The sequence below is a fragment of the Scyliorhinus torazame genome, chromosome 4, assembly GCF_047496885.1.
Source record: "Scyliorhinus torazame isolate Kashiwa2021f chromosome 4, sScyTor2.1, whole genome shotgun sequence".
Taxonomy (NCBI): domain Eukaryota; kingdom Metazoa; phylum Chordata; class Chondrichthyes; order Carcharhiniformes; family Scyliorhinidae; genus Scyliorhinus; species Scyliorhinus torazame.
This window is the reverse complement of record NC_092710.1, coordinates 349846300-349866244: the sequence shown is the minus strand read 5'-3', so window position 1 is coordinate 349866244 and position 19945 is coordinate 349846300. Positions and strand designations below refer to the sequence as shown.

The following is a 19945-nucleotide window of genomic DNA, read 5'->3' as shown; positions in this document are numbered from 1 at the left end:
AATCCTGCGTAGCCTGGATAGAAAATCAGCAAGTGATTCTCCTGGGGTCCTCTCAGCGGTATTAAACCGGTAACATTGGACTATCGTGGACGGGGCTGGGTTAAAATGCTGCCCAACTAAATTCGCAAGTTCCTCAAACGTTTTGGTGTCCGGCGCAGCTGGGTAAGTAAGGCTCCTAATCACCCCAAATGTATGCGGGCCGCAGGCAGTGAGCAATATGACCACCTGGCGCTCGTTTTCAGTGATATTGTTTGCCCGGAAGCAGTAACGCATCTGTTGTGCGTACTGGTTCCAGCTTTCGAGCGCAGCATCAAAAACATCCAAACGTCCGTCGAGGCATGGTGTAATAGAAAACAACTTCCAACCTGTATCCAACAAAAATCCAAGGAGGTGGCTTCAGCAGTGTAGACAGCTATTCATTTTAATCCTTGTCGCCAGTTTTGTGAGGGCCACGAAGAATCCAGCACAAGTTTCAAGGATACAAGAAACTGGCCAGCTTTATTTATACAGGGAGTCTGCTAATGATTTCTCTGCCCCCTCATTGGGGAAGCTCATACTCCCACAGCATTGTGGGATTGTCATTAGTCCCCAGCCAATGGTAAGCAGGCAGGTGATTACACCACCCCACCATCCCTGCCTCTCCTCAGGCCCCAGCCGCACCGTGCCTACCCCCCCCTTCATCAGGCCCCAGTCCCACCGTGTCTGCCTAACCCCCCCCCTTCCTCAGGCCCCAGTCCCACTGTGTCTGCCTACCATCCCCTTTCCTCAGGTCCCAGTCCCACCGTGTCTGCCGACCCCCCCCCCCCCTTCCTCAGGTCCCAGTCCCACCGTGTCTGCCTACCCCCCCCCCTTCCTCAGGCCCCAGTCCCACCGTGTCTGCCTACCCCCCCCTCGCGCCTTCCTCAGGCCCCAGTCCCACCGTGTCTGCCTAACCCCCCCTTCCTCAGGCCCCAGTCCCACTGTGTCTGCCAACCCCCCTCCCTTCCTCAGGCCCCAGTCCCACCATGTCTGCCTACCCCCCCTACCTCAGGCCCCAGTCCCACCGTGTCTGCCTACCCCCCCCCCCTACCTCAGGCCCCAGTCCCACCGTGTCTGCCTACCCACCCCCCGCGCCTTCCTCAGGCCCCAGTCCCACCGTGTCTGCCCAACCCCCCCTTCCTCAGGCCCCAGTCCCACCGTGTCTGCCTACCCCCCGCTTCCCCAGGCCCCAGTCCCACCGTGTCTGCCGACCCCCCTACCTCAGGCCCCAGTCCCACCGTGTCTGCCTACCCCCCGCTTCCCCAGGCCCCAGTCCCACCGTGTCTGCCTACCCCCCTACCTCAGGCCCCAGTCCCACCGTGTCTGCCTACCCCCCGCTTCCTCAGGCCCCAGTCCCACCGTGTCTGCCTACCCCCCTACCTCAGGCCCCAGTCCCACCGTGTCTGCCTACCCCCCGCTTCCCCAGGCCCCAGTCCCACCGTATCTGCCTACCCCCCCTACCTCAGGCCCCAGTCCCACCGTGTCTGCCCCCCCCCACCCCCCCCCCCCCCCCCCGTGTCTGCCTCCCCCTCCCGCCCCTCAGGCTCGAGTCCCACCGTGTCTGCCGACCGTCCCCCTTCCTCAGGCTCGAGTCCTACCGTGTCTGCCCCCCACCCCCTTCCTCAGGCCCCAGTCCCACCCTGTCTGCCGACCCCCCCCCTTCCTCAGGCCCCAGTCCCACCGTGTCTGCCGACTTCCCCCCTTCCTCAGGCTCGAGTCCCACCGTGTCTGCCTACCCCCCCCACCTCAGGCCCCAGTCCCACTGTGTCTGCCTACCCCCCGCTTCCCCAGGCCCCAGTCCCACCGTGACTGCCTACCCCCCGCTTCCCCAAGCCCCAGTCCCACCGTGTCTGCCTACCCCCCCCCCTTCCTCAGGCCCCAGTCCCACCGTGTCTGCCTACCCCCCCCCCTTCCTCAGGCTCGAATCCCACCGTGTCTGCCTACCCCCCCTACCTCAGGCCCCAGTCCCACTGTGTCTCCCTACCCCCCCCCCCCGCGCCTTCATCAGGCCCCAGTCCCACCGTGTCTGCCTAACCCCCCTTCCTCAGGCCCCAGTCCCACCATGTCTGCCGACCCCCCCCCCTTCCTCAGGCCCCAGTCCCACCGTGTCTGCCTACCCCCCCCCCGCGCCTTCCTCAGGCCCCAGTCCCACCGTGTCTGCCTAACCCCCCCTTCCTCAGGCCCCAGTCCCACCGTGTCTGCCGACCCCCCCCCCCTTCCTCAGGCCCCAGTCCCACTGTGTCTGCCTACCCCCCACCACTTCCTCAGGCTCGAGTCCCACTGTGTCTGCCTACCCCCCACTACCTCAGGCCCCAGTCCCACCGTGTCTGCCGACCCCCCCCCCCTTCCTCAGGCCCCAGTCCCACCGTGTCTGCCTACCCCCCCGCACCTTCCTCAGGCCCCAGTCCCACCGTGTCTGCCTACACCCCCCCTACCTCAGGCTCGAGTCCCACCGTGTCTGCCTAACCCCCCCTTCCTCAGGCCCCAGTCCCACCGTGCCTGCCGACCCCCTCCCCCCTTCCTCAGGCCCCAGTCCCACCGTGTCTGCCTACCCCCCCTCGCGCCTTCCTCAGGCCCCAGTCCCACCGTGTCTGCCTAACCCCCCCTTCCTCAGGCCCCAGTCCCACTGTGTCTGCCGACCCCCCTCCCTTCCTCAGGCCCCAGTCCCACCGTGTCTGCCTACCCCCCCCTACCTCAGGCCCCAGTCCCACCGTGCCTGCCTCTCCCCCCCACCCCCCCCCCCCCCTCAGGCTCGAGTCCTACCGTGTCTGCCCCCCACCCCCATCCTCAGGCCCCAGTCCCACCCTGTCTGCCGACCCCCCCCCCCTTCCTCAGGCTCGAGTCCCACCGTGTCTGCCTACCCCCCCCCTACCTCAGGCCCCAGTCCCACCGTGTCTGCCTACCCACCTTCCTCAGGCCCCAGTCCCACCGTGTCTGCCTACCCCCCCCCGCCCTTCCTCAGGCTCGAGTCCCACCGTGTTTGCCGACCCTCCCCCCTTCCTCAGGCTCGGGTCCTACTGTCTGCCTACCCCCCCCCCCACCCCCACCTCAGGCCCCAGTCCCACCGTGTCTGCCTACCTCCCCCCTTCCTCAGGCCCCAGTCCCACCGTGTCTGCCTACCTCCCTACCTCAGGCCCCAGTCCCACCGTGTCTGCCTACCCCCCCCACCTTCCTCAGGCTCGAGTCCCACTGTGTCTGCCTACCCCCCACCACTTCCTCAGGCTCGAGTCCCACTGTGTCTGCCTACCCCCCCCTACCTCAGGCCCCAGTCCCACCGTGTCTGCCTACCCCCCACCACTTCCTCAGGCTCCAGTCCCACCGTGTCTGCCTACCCCCCCCACCTTCCTCAGGCTCGAGTCCCACCGTGTCTGCCTACCCCCCACCACTTCCTCAGGCTCCAGTCCCACCGTGTCTGCCCCCCCTCCGGCTCCAGACCCACCGCGCCTCCCCCCCCCTCCGGCTCCAGACCCACCGCGCCTCCCCCCCCTCCGGCTCCAGACCCACCGTGCCTACCCCCCCTCCGGCTCCAGTCTCACTGTGCCTCCACATCCCCCCCCCCCCCCCCCCCCCGCTCAGACTCCAGTCCCACCATGCCCTACCCTTCCTCCGGCTCCAGTGCCACAGCGCCTACCCCCCCCTCAGGCTCCAGTCGCACTGTGCCTACCCCCCCTCCCCCCCCTCCTCTGGCTCCAGTTCCCCAGTGCCAACCCCCCCCCCCCGCCCCCAACCCCCTCCAGGCTACAGTCCAACACTGTTAGACTCCCAGGGCTCCAGCCAGGACATTGCTAGTCTTGCACACCAGCTTTCAGTGTACTGTTCACTGCTCCACCAATCAAAGACTGTTTCTCTCCCTCAATTGCTGCTGATATGTTCACTAGTCAGCCTATCAGTAGCAAATGCAGGAGAGAAACAGCCTCTGATTGGGGGAGCAGTTCCAAGCTGAATCTTGGATTCAAACTGAGATGCTTGACAGGAAGTTTGAGGTGGCTGAGTAGAGAGGCTTGACAGGCCACATCGGCCCTGTGCGTTGTGATTGGGCAAAGTTCTGGAGCTTTGCTACAATGCCCACATTGCTCTGATACGTGGCTGTCTGTGGCTGCCCCATCCTATGCCTCAACACTGCCCGCACAGCGTGCCCCAGGCCTTGGACATCCTGACCCATGGCTGGTACCTTCGCACCCATGGCCTCCACCATGGACACCACCCGTTCAATGTTGGCCTGGGTGGCATTGATGATTAGCACCACCTACTGCCCCTGCAGCCAGTTGGACTGGAACTGCCTCTGCAGGCTCTGGATGGTTGCTGACACCCCCTCCTGTAGTCCCTGGCTCTGCGCCTGCATCTCCAACATTGATGGGACCGCCCTTTCCAGAATACCGAGACCCATCTGTATGAAAGCTAGTCCCAGGGATTGGCCCGCCCTCTCACCTTCCAAACATAGAACATAGAACATACAGTGCAGAAGGAGGCCACTCGGCCCATCGAGTCTGTACCGATCCACCCAAACCCCCACTTCCATCCCATTCCGCAACCCAATAACCCCTCCCAACCCTTTTGGACACGAAGGGCAACTTATCATGGCCAATCCACCAAACCTGCACGTCTTTGGACTGTGAGAGGAAACCGGAGCACCCGGCGGAAACCCACACAGACACGGGGAGAACGTGCAGACTCCTCACAGACAGTGACCCAGCGGGGAATCGAACCCGGGACCTTGGCGCTGTGAAGCCACAGTGCTAACTACTGTGCTACCGTGCTGCCCCTTGCTGCCCACCACTTTGCAGGTTCCTACCTCCACCTGGTGTACCACTGCATGTGTGTGGTGCACACCAGATAGTGCCCCAGGAACCTCTTCACAAAAATGCCCAACCAAGGCGAGTGGCTCTGGGATGGTGGAAGTGCTAGTGATAGGGTTGTCCATCCTCACCCGGCGCTGCCTACTGGTTCGCCTGGTGGAGCCACATGGGGGGGTTTGCAGACGGTATGGGGTGGTGATGGTGACTCACCCTAATCGCCCTGAGGAGGTCATGCAGCCTCTTGCTACCTGGTCCTGGTGGTGGGACCCATGGCTGTCCTCATTCCTCCTATCACTATTGTTCTTTAGTCTGCATTAAAAAAAACATTTATGAAGAAAAACTCCACTGAATTGGTTAATGCATTAATGCTAATCCCTTTCAAATCACTCAGGGAAATTCACACAGCAATAGTCCTGGTACACTACAATCAGTCTGTACTGTGGCAGTATCCATGGTGAACTGTACCTTTGGCTCCTGGATCTGAGATACTGAAATTTCTCTTTGAATGTTAATCTAGGCATCTCCAGAAGGGAATAAACACCTGGAAATCCATGCAGTTTAAAGAGTGGGTGCTGTCCCACCCAGGGCAGGTGGTCCTCACTGTGGTAAGCAGAATCTTTATTTCCTCTCATAATACATTTTTTTCCTGAACTCCTTTCTTAGCCTGACGCTGTTACATTTATTTGTTGTCGCATTAAGATCCCAGACCAGACCCGAACTCGGATAGTGGCTCGGATACTGGACTGAAACTCCAATATTTTAGTATATTTTTAGACTGTGCAGAAAGAATGATTTATTCCAGGAGTGATTGCATGAAAAAAATAGGGCTTTGGTATTTCTAAAACAAAACATTATTATAAATGCAATATAATATAAGTTAATATTAAACTTTGTAACTTCCCACCCAGAAAAGAACAGCTTACAATTATCCCTTAACACAATTACCCAATTTCCCATTAAATATCTGGAAAAGACACATATAGCACCCAATCAGGAAGCAAAAAGGTTGGAATAAATGGGTCTTGTTCCAATTGGCATGGACGAGTGTGGTACCGATCTGTGGGGCTAGGACCCCAACTGTTCACAATATATATTAATGATTTGAACGAGGGAACTAAATGTATTGTCTCCAAATTTGCAGATGACACAAAGTTGGGTGGGAGGGTGAGCTGTTAGGGGGATGCAGAGATGCTTCAGTGTGTTTGGACAGACTGAGTGAGTGGGTACATGCATGGTAGAAACAGTATAATGTGAATAAATGTGAGGTCATCTCCTTCGGTAGCAAAAATAGGAAGGCAGATTATTATTTGAATGGGTGTAAGTTGAGAGAGGTGGATTCTCAGCGAGACCTTGCTGTCCTCATGCATCAGTCACTGAAAGTAAGCACGCAGGTACAGCAGGCAGTAAAGAAGGCAAATGGTAAGTTGGCCTTCATCGCGAGAGGATTGGAGTTTAGGAATAGAGATGTTTTACTGCAATTGTATCGGGCATTGGTGAGGCCACACCTGGAGCATTGTGTGCAGTTTTGGGGTCCTTATCTGAGGAAGGATGTTCTTGCTATGGAGGGAGAGCAGCGAAGGTTAACCAGGCTGATTCCTGGGATGGCGGGACTGTCATATGAGGAGAGACTAGGTTGGTTAGGATTATATTCATTGGGAGTTTAAAAGAGTGAGGGGTTCTGAAAGAAACTTTAAAATTATAACAGGATTAGACAGAGTAGATTCTACAAAATTATGAGGGGCATGGACAGAGTGGATAGGCAGAAGCTTTTTCCCAGGGCGGAAGAGCCAATTACTCGGGGACATAGGTTAAGGTGAGAGCGGTAGGGTTTAGAGGGGATGTGCGAGGGAAGGTTTTTACACAGAGGGGAGTGGGTGTCTGGAACTCCCTGCCGGAGGAGGTGGTGGAAGCAGGGATGATAGTGACATTTAACAGGTGTCCTGACAAATACATGAATAGGATGGGAATAGAGGGCTATGGACCCCGGAAGTGGAGAAAGTTTCAGGTTAGACGGGCAGCATGGTCAGGGCCTGTTCCTGCTGTACGTTTCTTTGATCTTTGTTAAACAGTGACTGCCGTGTAATGCTTTAGATGAGGCACCATGGCAAGGCAAATTTCTTTTAGTACTGAAATTAAATTCAAACACAGGTCCGGAATTGATGGATTGAGTTGAAACAGGCTCCATCACTCAGACAGACACATTTTGGGTGTGAAAGATGCTGTCCCATCACCACTAACAAAGTGCTGTTTGAGGCTGATTGCCATTGCCCTCTGTGGAAATGCTGGTGCCCAGCTTGTGCCCTGTAATAAGCATCCTAAAAAAACCTAAAGGCTGCGATAGTATTTCTTTAAGCTAACCAGCGGGTCAGTAATGTTTGTATGACTTATTGACTGTCGGTTTTTCAAACAATGGAATACTTTGAAGTACACAATGATTAATGAGGCTTAACTTTGAATCGTATCTCAGTGCTCCTCTGTGTATTGTCTAGAGTTTTAAAAAAACTTACAAATAACTTTGACTATTTGATTCATTGTCATTCAGACGACTTGGGTCTGCTGTTCTCCATAGAGTCACACCCTGGGTTCAGGAGGACAAGCTGGTCCATTTAGGACACTTCCTCAATGTAACTTACAGCATACCGGGCCCTTTAAAAAACATGGTAAATTCTGCGAACAAGTGCGGCGATTTCAGGTTTCATGTAGTTCATTTAGATATTTCACCTGTCCTCAAATTGATTAACTTCATGGTAAAAGATCAAAGATTCATTCAGGTGATTCAGCCCATTGAGTCTCTGAAAGAATGATCCAATTAGCCGTACTCCACTGCTCCATTCCCAGAAACCCACAATGTTTTCAATTTTTAATATTTATCAGGTTGCTTTTGAATGTCATATTAAATCAGCTTCCACTGCCCTTCAAGAGTACAGGTAGGATTGGGAATACAGTCCACAAGATCATTAGTTTAATTTGAAGTTGGACATTATTGTTTAACAGAAAGGTCTTCCTGGTTTGAATCTATTTGCTTTTTGTGTTTGTTGACGCAGAGTCAGATAATGTTCAATCGGGACTGTGAGACGTGTTTCAGTGGATCCAAGCCACAAAGCCAGTTGCAGGATGTCCACCTGGTGCTGATGAGTAGGCTTGACGTGTTGGCAGATCTCATGTCCACGCCGCTACGGGCTTTCCAGGAAACGGTGCTGGAGACGCTGCTGACCATCATCGTGCACTGTCGCGACATACTGAGTGAGCTCATTGACAAGAACATCTCCAAAGCTGATGACTTCGAATGGACCAGGTAATACCGAGCTTCAGAGTCAGCCAGGAGGAGGCCACTCGGCCCCTCAAACTTACTCTGCCAGTCAGGAAGATTGTGGCTGATCCTGTTGTGGCCTCAATCCACCTTCCTCTCTGCCCCCCAGTAACCCTTGACTACATGTGAACCTACAAATTAGGAGCAGGAATAGTTCACTCAACCCCAGGATCCTGACATAAGATTCGATCTGGCATTCAGTTCAAAAACTAGCTGGAAGGCTCCTGTTGCTTGTGTAGGTGGATCTTGTGCACCTGGGACACAGGAGTGATCAGGCAAAAAAACATTGACTGTCTAGCATCATCAACCAAGGAAGATTAACAGGATGCTATTCATAATAAAGCTCAGCAAGGGCAGATTCATGCCTGGCAACAATCCAGGGTTGTCAACATGGATAGGATTTATTCCTGGAGGTCTTATCATATCACTCTCATTTCCAAATGCCCCTTCTCCAATTCCCTGAATGTGTTTAATCTAACATGTCCATCCTCAAAATGTTCCAACCTTCCCCATCCCCACCCTATCTCGCAGTCATAGGAACATCGGAGCAGGACTAGTCCATTTGGTCCTTTGAGCTTGCTCCTCCATTCAATAAGATCATGGCTGATCTGGTTGTCTTCTCAGCTCCACGTTCCTGTTTGCCCCTGATAAACCTTCACTCTCTTGCCGACCAAAAATCTGTCCAACTCTGTCTTAAATTAATTCAGAGACCCAGACCGAAATGAGTATGCCACCACCGTCACAGACTTCATCAGTAAGTGTGGAGATGGTTGCATGCCAAAGAAGGTAGTACCTGCATTTCCCAACCGGAAACTAAGGTTTAATTGCGAGATTCACTCCCTACAGAAGGCATTCAAGGCAGGTGACCCTTGGTGCTAATTGTGTTTCTCTTTATTTGGCTCTGAATATGGCAGTCAATATGGTCACCTTCATCATTTCTAATTACGTGGTGCTCTAGAGTCGCCAGGTATCTCTCGATACCGCCACGAGGTTCAAACCGAATACTGATCAAAGACTCAATACACCAGTTAGTTAGTTCAAAGTCAAATGCTTATTTATTTATACACACAGTTAAATAGTCACAAAAGCAGCGCCCCTATCCGACCTTAAAGAAACAGGCACCTTGGGAATGGCTTCCACAGCACACGGATGCCGTGGATGCTTTAAAAAGAGCCCTCAGCACTGCCCCCGCATTACAGGTCCCAGATCCACTTTCCCCATACGCAATCGAAGTTGCAAGCACCGAACGAACCCTTTCGGCCCTGCCCCTCCAGGAACGGCATGACCAATTAGGCCCCGTGGCATACGCCTCACGCGTGTTAGATCCTGTCGAGCAAGGATTTTCTGCCTGCGAAAGGCACCTGCTCACAGTTTTTTGGGCAGTACAGTACTTCGCCTACAGTACAGGACTCAACCCCATCATCATTCCCACTGAACACACCCCAACACAGCTATTATTAGACGGTCGACTTAAGGATGGCACAGTCAGCCAAATCTGCGCAGCCCGTGGGACTCTTCTTTTACAGGGACGGGACATTACAGTGAAAAGAACCAAGACCCACACTTTCCGAGCCGACAATTTGCAATATGTAAATACCCCACATGGGTGTGAGATCATCACCACAAAACACAACACAGGCCTATTTGTACCTAAGTCAGCTCCCAGGAAAGCAGGCAGTACACCCCAGAGACCCCAGCCCACAGACACGTGCGCACCCCTGAAAATTTATGTGGATAGCTCCTCCACAGTTTTGAATGGAAAGAGAATCACCGGTTGCGGCATTTATGTAGAGGACGCGCAGGGACGTGTCCTAGATGAGATTTCACTAAAGTTGCCAGGACATCTAGGTTCACAGGCAGCAGAACTGGCAGCCATAGCGTACATTGTTGACCACCCTGACTCGTTTCCGACCCCAGCAGACACCTATTCCGACAGTTTATATGTCTGTAATAGTTTAACGGAATTCCTACCCCTGTGGGAAACTAGAGGATTTGTTTCCGCAGACGAAAAGCCCCATTACTCCGACATATCCTAGAGACAGTTAAAGATAGGAAATACGGCATAATTAAGGTTCGCAGTCATCACCGTTCTTCCCCCCCCTGGTGACGTTAAAGCAGACGCCCTAGCAAAGGCAGGTTCCAGACATGGTTACTTCTGGAACCCCCCCTGAGAGCACCCCAGTACACGCGGTTCAGGTCAACATTCAGGACCTAGCAAAGATCCCAGCCCCGTATGACAAGTTTAAGAGCACAATCACCACACATGACAGTGTGACTTTGAAAGACGGCATTTATGTAGTTCCCAGCCAGGACAGGAACCAGATTATTTGTCAGTTCCATGACAATCATGGACACCAAGGCATTGAACCCACCCTAACCCACCTCAGACCTCTCTGCTGATTTAAAAGCCGATGTTTCTCACTACATTGATAATTGCTTGATCTGTGCCCAGAACAATCCGGACAGATATGCAAGAAAGGCTCAGCTTAGTCACACCCGCCCCATTAATGGCCCCAGGACGAATTTTCAGATAGATTATATAGGACCCCTACCCCCCCTGCAGAAGTGGTTATAAGTAAGTATGTGTTGGTGGTCATCGACACCTTCAGAAAATGGGTGGAAGCTTTTCCATCCAGAACGAATAAGGCTAAAACAACAGCTAAAATCCTAACACAGCACATCTTTACAAGATACTCCCACGTAGTATAGAGTCCGATCAAGGCTCCCATTTTACAGGACGAGTAATGAAAAACGTCCTCACAATTTTCGGAATTAGGCAGAAGTTTCACATCGCTTATAGAACATAGAACATAGAACAATAGAGCGCAGTACAGGCCCTTCGGCCCACGATGTTGCACCGAAACAAAAGCCATCTAACCTACACTATGCCATTATCATCCATATGTTTATCTAATAAACTTTTAAATGCCCTCAATGTTGGCGAGTTCACTACTGTAGCAGGTAGGGCATTCCACGGCCTCACTACTCTTTGCGTAAAGAACCTACCTCTGACCTCTGTCCTATATCTATTACCCCTCAGTTTAAAGTTATGTCCCCTCGTGCTAGCCATATCCATCCGTGGGAGAAGGCTCTCACTGTCCACCCTATCCAACCCCCTGATCATTTTGTATGCCTCTATTAAGTCTCCTCTTAACCTTCTTCTCTCCAACGAAAACAACCTCAAGTCCATCAGCCTTTCCTCATAAGATTTTCCCTCCATACCAGGCAACATCCTGGTAAATCTCCTCTGCACCCGCTCCAAAGCCTCCACGTCCTTCCTATAATGCGGTGACCAGAACTGTACGCAATACTCCAAATGCGGCCGTACCAGAGTTCTGTACAGCTGCAACATGACCTCCCGACTCCGGAACTCAATCCCTCTACCAATAAAGGCCAACACTCCATAGGCCTTCTTCACAACCCTATCAACCTGGGTGGCAACTTTCAGGGATCTATGTACATGGACACCTAGATCCCTCTGCTCATCCGCACTTTCAAGAACTTTACCATTAGCCAAATATTCCGCATTCCTGTTATTCCTTCCAAAGTGAATCACCTCACACTTCTCTACATTAAACTCCATTTGCCACCTCTCAGCCCAGCTCTGCAGCTTATCTATATCCCTCTGTAACCTGCTACATCCTTCCACACTATCGACAACACCACCGACTTTAGTATCGTCTGCAAATTTACTCACCCACCCTTCTGCGCCTTCCTCTAGGTCATTGATAAAAATGACAAACAGCAACGGCCCCAGAACAGATCCTTGTGGTACTCCACTTGTGACTGTACTCCATTCTGAACATTTCCCATCGACCACCACCCTCTGTCTTCTTTCAGCTAGCCAATTTCTGATCCACATCTCCAAATCACCCTCAATCCCCAGCCTCCGTATTTTTTGCAATAGCCTACCGTGGGGAACCTTATCAAATGCTTTGCTGAAATCCATATACACCACATCAACTGCTCTACCCTCGTCTACCTGTTCAGTCACCTTCTCAAAGAACTCAATAAGGTTTGTGAGGCATAACCTACCCTTCACAAAGCCATGCTGACTATCCCTGATCATATTATTCCTATCTAGATGATTATAAATCTTGTCTCTTATAATCCCCTCCAAGACTTTACCCACTACAGACGTGAGGCTCACCGGTCTATAGTTGCCGGGGTTGTCTCTGCTCCCCTTTTTGAACAAAGGGACCACATTTGCTGTCCTCCAGTCCTCTGGCACTATTCCTGTAGCCAATGATGACATAAAAATCAAAGCCAAAGGTCCAGCAATCTCTTCCCTGGCCTCCCAGAGAATCCTAGGATAAATCCCATCAGGTCCCGGGGACTTATCTATTTTCAGCCTGTCCAGAATTGCCAACACCTCATCCCTACGTACCTCAATGCCATCTATTCTATTAGCCTGGGGCTCAGCATTCTCCTCCACAACATTATCTTTTTCCTGAGTGAATACTGACGAAAAATATTCATTTAGTATCTCGCCTATCTCTTCAGACTCCACACACAATTTCCCATCCCTGTCCTTGACTGGTCCTACTCTTTCCCTAGTCATTCGCTTATTCCTGACATACCTATAGAAAGCTTTTGGGTTTTCCTTGATCCTTCCTGCCAAATACTTCTCATGTCCCCTCCTTGCTCGTCTTAGCTCTCTCTTTAGATCCTTCCTCGCTACCTTGTAACTATCCATCGCCCCAACCGAAACTTCACACTTCATCTTCACATAGGCCTCCTTCTTCCTCTTATCAAGAGATTCCACTTCCTTGGTAAACCACGGTTCCCTCGCTCAACACCTTCCTCCCTGTCTGACCGGTACATACTTATCAAGAACACGCAGTAGCTGATCCTTGAACAAGCCCCACTTATCCAGTGTGCCCAACACTTGCAGCCTACTTCTCCACCTTATCCCCCCCAAGTCACGTCTAATGGCATCATAATTGCCCTTCCCCCAGCTATAACTCTTGCCCTGCGGTGTATACTTATCCCTTTCCATCATTAACGTAAACGTCACCGAATTGTGGTCACTGTCCCCAAAGTGCTCTCCTACCTCGAAATCCAACACCTGGCCTGGTTCATTACCCAAAACCAAATCCAACGTGGCCTCGCCTCTTGTTGGCCTGTCAACATATTGTTTCAGGAAACCCTCCTGCACACACTGTACAAAAAACGACCCATCTATTGTACTCGAACTATATCTTTTCCAGTCAATATTTGGAAAGTTAAAGTCTCCCATAATAACTACCCTGTTACTTTCGCTCATATCCAGAATCATCTTCGCCATCCTTTCCTCTACATCCCTAGAACTATTAGGAGGCCTATAAAAAACTCCCAACAGGGTGACCTCTCCTTTCCTGTTTCTAACTTCAGCCCATACTACCTCGGAAGAAGAGTCCCCATCTAGCATCCTCTCCGCCACCGTAATACTGCTCTTGACTAGCAGCGCCACACCTCCCCCTCTTTTGCCTCCTTCTCTGAGCTTACTAAAACACCTACACCCCGGAACCTGCAACATCCATTCCTGTCCCTGCTCTATCCATGTCTCCGAAATGGCCACAACATCGAAGTCCCAGGTACCAACCTATGCTGCCAGTTCCCCTACCTTGTTTCGTATACTCCTGGCATTGAAGTAGACACACTTCAAACCACCTACCTGAACACTGGCCCCCTCCTGCGACGTCAAATCTGTGCTCCTGACCTCTATACTCTCATTCTCCCTTACCCTAAAACTACAATCCAGGTTCCCATGCCCCTGCTGCATTAGTTTAAACCCCCCCAAAGAGCACTAACAAATCTCCCCCCCAGGATATTTGTGCCCCTCAGGTTCAGATGTAGACCATCCTGTCTGCAGAGGTCCCACCTTCCCCAGAAAGAGCCCCAGTTATCCAGAAATCTGAATCCCTCCCGCCTGCACCATCCCTGTCAAGCGGCATTGTAGAGAGGATGAACAGAACTCTAAAAGCCACTCTCAGGAAAATGGTACAACAGAACAACAGCACCTGGGATTCAGTTCTCCCATTTGCTTTAATGTTCTTAAGAAACACGGTATCCACGTCCACAGGATACACCCCCCACACCCTCATGACCGGACGCCCCATGAAAGGGACAGAGTATTTATTAGGACTGGATTTGGCCAGCCCCGCAGTCACCGCCCTCACGCATGAAAATGCTGTACAGCAGCTAATTGAGAACATAAAGGCAGCCCAGCTCGCAGCAGCTGTGAGACTTGGGACCAGGAGGAAACAAAGCAAAGCCTGTTTCGGGCGCCCACTCAGTCAGAGGAACAATGGCCGTTGTTCAGTTCTGAGACTGCTGGGGTGGAACTGGTACGGGATAACAGCATGCGTTGACCTTGGACTTACTTGTTCTGGTGCAGCTGTTGGGCAGGTCTCTCCTTGGTGAGAGCCGGAGCCAAGAGAGCGATTCTCTCTTGGAGGATCCTTCTTATAACCAAAAGGGGCTTCGCACACTTTTGGGCAGGCCTGGAACTTGGCCCCAATTAATTGGGCCGTTTCTCAATCGTCCTATCGATTTCCTCCAATAAAGGGGTGCATGCCCTGATGGCTGGGCGTGTCCTAGGTGGCCGTTGGCCTGCTTTGTTCGGGTCTCCTCTGGCGCCGGGGTGTCTGCCTTAGTATCGGTTACTCAAATGTTACTTTTTGTCCCCGGAGATGGGCCATTAGTATGCTAATGAGTTTGCAGTTTTGGTCTTGTCTGGGAGCTGTGGCTCCCAATATGCAGACAAACCCTGAATCTGCTTGTTTTCTCAGTATTGTCCATTTTCCCTGCAATCTTTGCAAAGTGTCCATTTTGTAATCGGGAAGTGGCCATCCCAGATGGCTACACCCTGACCTGTGCAAGAAACTTAGATACAACATCTGCAAAGCCACCACGGACACCAAGAGACAATACCAGACTAAGCTATAGTCACAGACTAATAACACGGAGTCTCGTCGGTTGTGGCAAGGCTTAAACAACATAACGGGATCCAAAGCGAAGCCGAGTAGAATCTTTGGCAACAGTGCACCCCTCCCCGAAGAACACAATGCATTCTATGCTTGTTTCGAGAAGGAAATGAACAAACTCTTGTCAACTATCCCAGCAGCCTCAGACATACCGATAGCCACCGTCACAGCTTCCAAAGTCGGATCGACCTTCTTGAAAGTGAAGCCTCGGAAAACAACGGGTCCTGATGGTGTCCCTGGTCGTGCACTCACATCCTGCACGGACCAGCAGGCGGGTGTGTTCGCGGTCATCTTCAACCTCTCCCTACTCTGTTCCGAGGTCCCCACCTGCTTCAAGAAGACCACCATCATACCGGTGCCAAAGAAGAACCAGGCAACGTGCCTCAACGACTACTGTCCGGTGGCCTTGGTATCGATCATTATGAAGTGCTTCGAGAGATTGGTCATGAGACACATCAGCTCCATACTCCCAGAATTCCTAGATGCATTACAATTCGCATACCTCCGCAACCGGTCCATAGCAGGCGCCATCTCCCTGGCCCTACACTCATCCCTGGAGCATCTCGACAACAAGGACTCCTACGTCAGTCTCCTGTTCATTGAATACAGCTCCGCCTTCAACACCATAATCCCAGCCAAACTCATATCAAAGCTCCAAAACCTAGGACTTGGCTCCTCACTTTGCAAATGGATCATGACTCCCTGACCCATAGACTACAGTCATTAAGAATAAACAACACCTCCTCCACGTTAGTCCTCAATACCGGGTCCAACAAGGTTGCATACTGAGCCCCCTACTATGCCTCTTATACCAACATGACTGTGTGGCAAAATTTGCTGTTTACACGACTGCTGGGCTAGTAGTGGGTCGGATCTCAAACAACGTTGAATCAGAGTACCTAGTGGAGTGGTGTAACAACAACCATCTCTCTCTCAATGTAGTAAAACTAAAGAGCTGGTCATTGACTTCAGGAAGCAAAGTATTGTACACACCTCTGTCTGCATCAAGGGCGCCGAGGTGGAGATGGTTAGCAGTTTCAAATTCCTAGATGTGCACATCACCAAAAATCTGTCCTGGTCCACCTACATCGATGCAACGGCCAAGAAAGTACAACAACGCCTATATTTCCTCAGGAGCCTAAGGAAATTCGGTATCTTGACTCTTACCAATTTTTACAGATGCAGCATGGCAAGCATCCAATGTGGCTGCATCACAGCCTGGTATGGCAATTGCTCGGCCCAAGACCATAAGAAATCGTGAACACAGCCCAGTCCATCACGCAAACCCGCCTCCCATCCATTGATTGTCTACATGTCCCGTTGCCTTGGGAAAAGCAGGCAGCATAATCAAAGACCCCTCCCACCCAGGTTATTCTCTCTTCCAATTTCTTCCATCGGGCAGAAGATACAAAAGTGTGAGAACACGCACGAACAGACTCAAAAACAGCTTCTTTCACGCTGTTACCAGATTCCTGAATGACCCCCTTATGGATTGAACTGATCACACATCTTCTCTAATGAGTAGCACTACACTCCGTATGCTCACCCGATATCTGTGCTTATGTATTTACATTGTGTATTTATCATATTACCTATGTTTTTCAAGGATGGAACGATCTGTCTGGACTGTACGCAGAACAACAAACAATATGTTTCACTGTACCTCGGTACACGTGACAATAAATCTAAATATACTTCTGGGGAAGAGAACTCCACACACCAACAACCTTTTAGAAGAAAATAATTTCACTCATCTCTGTCTTAAAAGGAAGACCTCTTGGGCGGCATTCTCCATTTCAAAAATGTTGACGCCAGGACTGAATCGGTAGATTCTACGACAACACAATTGACTCTGTTCCCAGAGCAATTCAGGAATCCTTAATGAGCTGGGGTCGAGATTGGCACTCGAGAGGCTAACAAGTTGCAGCCGATATAAGCATTCCACTCCCCACACACATGCAATAGAGAACCGCTACTCAGGGGCCCCACTTGCTCGCCCGATGCTGACCTCCACCTCGGTGGCCCCAGCAAACAAGATGGCAGCGCGAAGAGCGGCACCCCGGTTCACTGGCGCTGAACTAGAGGCCATGCTGGATGCCGTGGAGGGAAGGCAGGGCACCCTGTATCCCGGGGTGGGAAGGAGCTTGCCACCCGCAGCCGTTTCCCCGGGCCTGGGTGCATGGGCAACCCTACCAGGACCGGCCAGGAGTGCAGGGAAAAAGCTGCACAACCTCCTTAGGGCAACCAGAGTGAGTAGGCAGCACTGTGCCCCTGGCACTAACCTGCATGCCACACACCCGTAACCCCCACCTGAAGGATGACTGGATACCCACGCTGCACCATCTGCCAGCACCCATAACGCCCTCCATAGCCGGCTGCCCTGACCATGAAGGCAACCAGCTACCGCCCCCCCCCCCGCCCCCCGCTGTGCTGGGTCTGACTGCAAAACACTGTTTTCTGTCTCCCCTCCCTCCGCCTCAGGAGATGGCAGCCCATATCGCTGGGAGAGGGAAAAGACCAAAAGGGACCATCGGACGTGCAGACCTTCACCTTAGCAGAGCAGCAGGCACTGGACCTGGTCGCTGGGCCCAGAGAGAGGTCAGTTACCGAGGCAACTGCCCACCACCCCCTCATGGTTGGGGGGCATGGACCAGGGAACCCAGTTCAGCCAGTGCTCACTGCTCCGGTGCCCCACCCCCATCCCTTCCCACCCCATCCCCCGCCAGCGTCCTCACCCCCCTACCCCAAAGGTTTGATGAGACCGTCTGATGGAAGGCCAGTTCGCATGCAGGGATCATCACCCAGGTAGACAGTGGAAAGTGCTACCGTGGGCAGGAGTCAGACATTGGCAAATGGTGCGGAACACCAAAGTTTATCCCAGAGTTGGTCGTTTTTGTAAGGGCCCCGAAGAATCCAGCACGAGTTTTAAGGATACAAAACAATAAAGTTTATTTACTATAACAATATATACATAGCAGTAGCAGTAACTTCCCTTGCTACCTTCTCCTTCCTCCTGGTTCCTGGACTGGCCAGCTTATTTATAGTAGGAGTTTCTCCGCCCCCCTCATTGGGGAAGTTCATACTCCCATAGGATTGTGGGATAATCATTAGTCCCCAGCCAATCGTCAGTAGGCAGGTTATAACATCCCTCCCCCCCAAAGTCCAAGGAATCCACCGTAGGCCCTGGCGAAGGGAGGCGTCGAATTCGTTTGGCCGCAGGCCAGACGCCATTTGCACGCGGCGCTGGATCAGGTGGCGTATAACGAGACGGAGACCGGCGCTTCCGTGATGAACGGCGCGGTTGTACATCCACGGCCTGTGGACCCGAGGATTCCCCCTCTGATTCATCCTGTGTCTCCATCTCGGAGTCAGAGTCTGCTGCCTCCGTCATGTCAGCGTCTCTGTCCCCATTCGGTCCCGTCATGACCTGCGCAGGCTTTGAGTGAGGCACCAGTGGAAGATTTGGAGGACTACCTTCCCTTGTTTCTGGTCTTTGCTGCTGTTGAACTGAGCTCCGGGGGCGGGGAATCTTTTGCGGGGATGATCTTCTGGACCGGACGTGGTCTACATGTTTTCGCTGGAGACGACCCTGGGCTTGCACTTGGTACGATATAGGGCCCGTTTGGCGAAAGGTTACCCCAGGAACCCATTGGGCACCACCAGCAAAATTCCGCACGAATACTGGGTCACCGGGCGCAAACTGCCGAATCGGACGATGCTGAGACAATCCCGGTCCCTGCCGTTCTTGTGTGCGGCGTACTTTTGCGCCAATGTCTGGGAAGACCATACTAAGGCGGGTGCGAAGTCTCCGGCCCATTAGGAGTTCTGCGGGAGCTACCCCAGTCACTGTATGGGGGGTGGTCCTGTACGTAAACAAAAAGCGAGCCAGTCTTGTGTCCATTGATCCGGAAGACTGCTTCTTTAGGCCTCTTTTGAATGTTTGCACTGCACGCTCTGCCAACCCATTTGAAGCCGGGTGGTAAGGGGCAGTGCGGATATGGCGGATGCCGTTCATCTTTGTAAACCTAGCAAACTCCTCACTCGTGAATGGAGTGCCATTATCCGTGACCAGCACCTCGGGGAGGCCATGCGTGCTAAATGATAAACGCATTTTTTCAATTGTTGCGCAGGACGTTGTCCCCTGCATCTTGTGCACCTCCAGCCATTTGGACTGGGCGTCAATTAGTAGAAGGAACATGGATCCCTGAAAAGGGCCTGCGAAATCCGCATGTAAGCGTGCCCAAGGCCGCCCTGGCCATTCCCAGTGATGTAGGGGCGCGGCCGGCGGAAGCTTCTGATGCTCCTGGCAAATGGAGCAGTTTTGGGCCACCTTCTCAATGTCGGTGTCGAGGCCTGGCCACCAGACATAACTCCGGGCCAACATTTTCATCTTGGTCACGCCCGGATGCCCATTGTGCAAGTCTGATAATATCAGCTCCTGGCCTTTTTCCGGGACAACCACACGCGTCCCCCACAAGAGGATGCCGTCTTCCACGCTGAACTCTGACAGCTTGGAGGAAAATGCCCATAACTCGCCTGGGAGCTGTCTATGCTGCCCACCATACAGGACTATGTGCCGAACCTTTGACAGGACTGGCTCCGTCTGGGTCCACTCACAGATCTGTGATGCCGTGACAGGCAGGGTGTCCATAAAATTTAGGGTTGCGACCACCTCACCGGTCGTGGGGGTCGACATGGGGCCGGTCGATAAAGGCAATCGGCTCAGTGCGTCGGCATTTGCTATCTGCGTACCTGGTTTGTGCTCCAGAGAATACTCATATGCAGCAAGCAACAAAGCCCAGCGCTGGATCCGTGCAGAAGCAATGGGCGGTATCGGCTTATCCTCTCTGAAG

The 19945-nt window shown here is 52.5% G+C and overlaps 1 protein-coding gene across 1 annotated transcript in view; it reads left to right on the top strand.

Moving 5' to 3' along the window:
- Positions 1 to 19945, top strand: part of LOC140411509 (dynein axonemal heavy chain 6-like) — a 1703852-nt gene that overhangs the window by 606809 nt on the left and 1077098 nt on the right. The window contains exons 28-29 of the mRNA XM_072500595.1: positions 5332 to 5419; positions 7859 to 8109. Coding sequence (XP_072356696.1) covers positions 5332 to 5419; positions 7859 to 8109 — 339 coding nt within the window. The remainder of the gene's footprint in view (positions 1 to 5331; positions 5420 to 7858; positions 8110 to 19945) is intronic.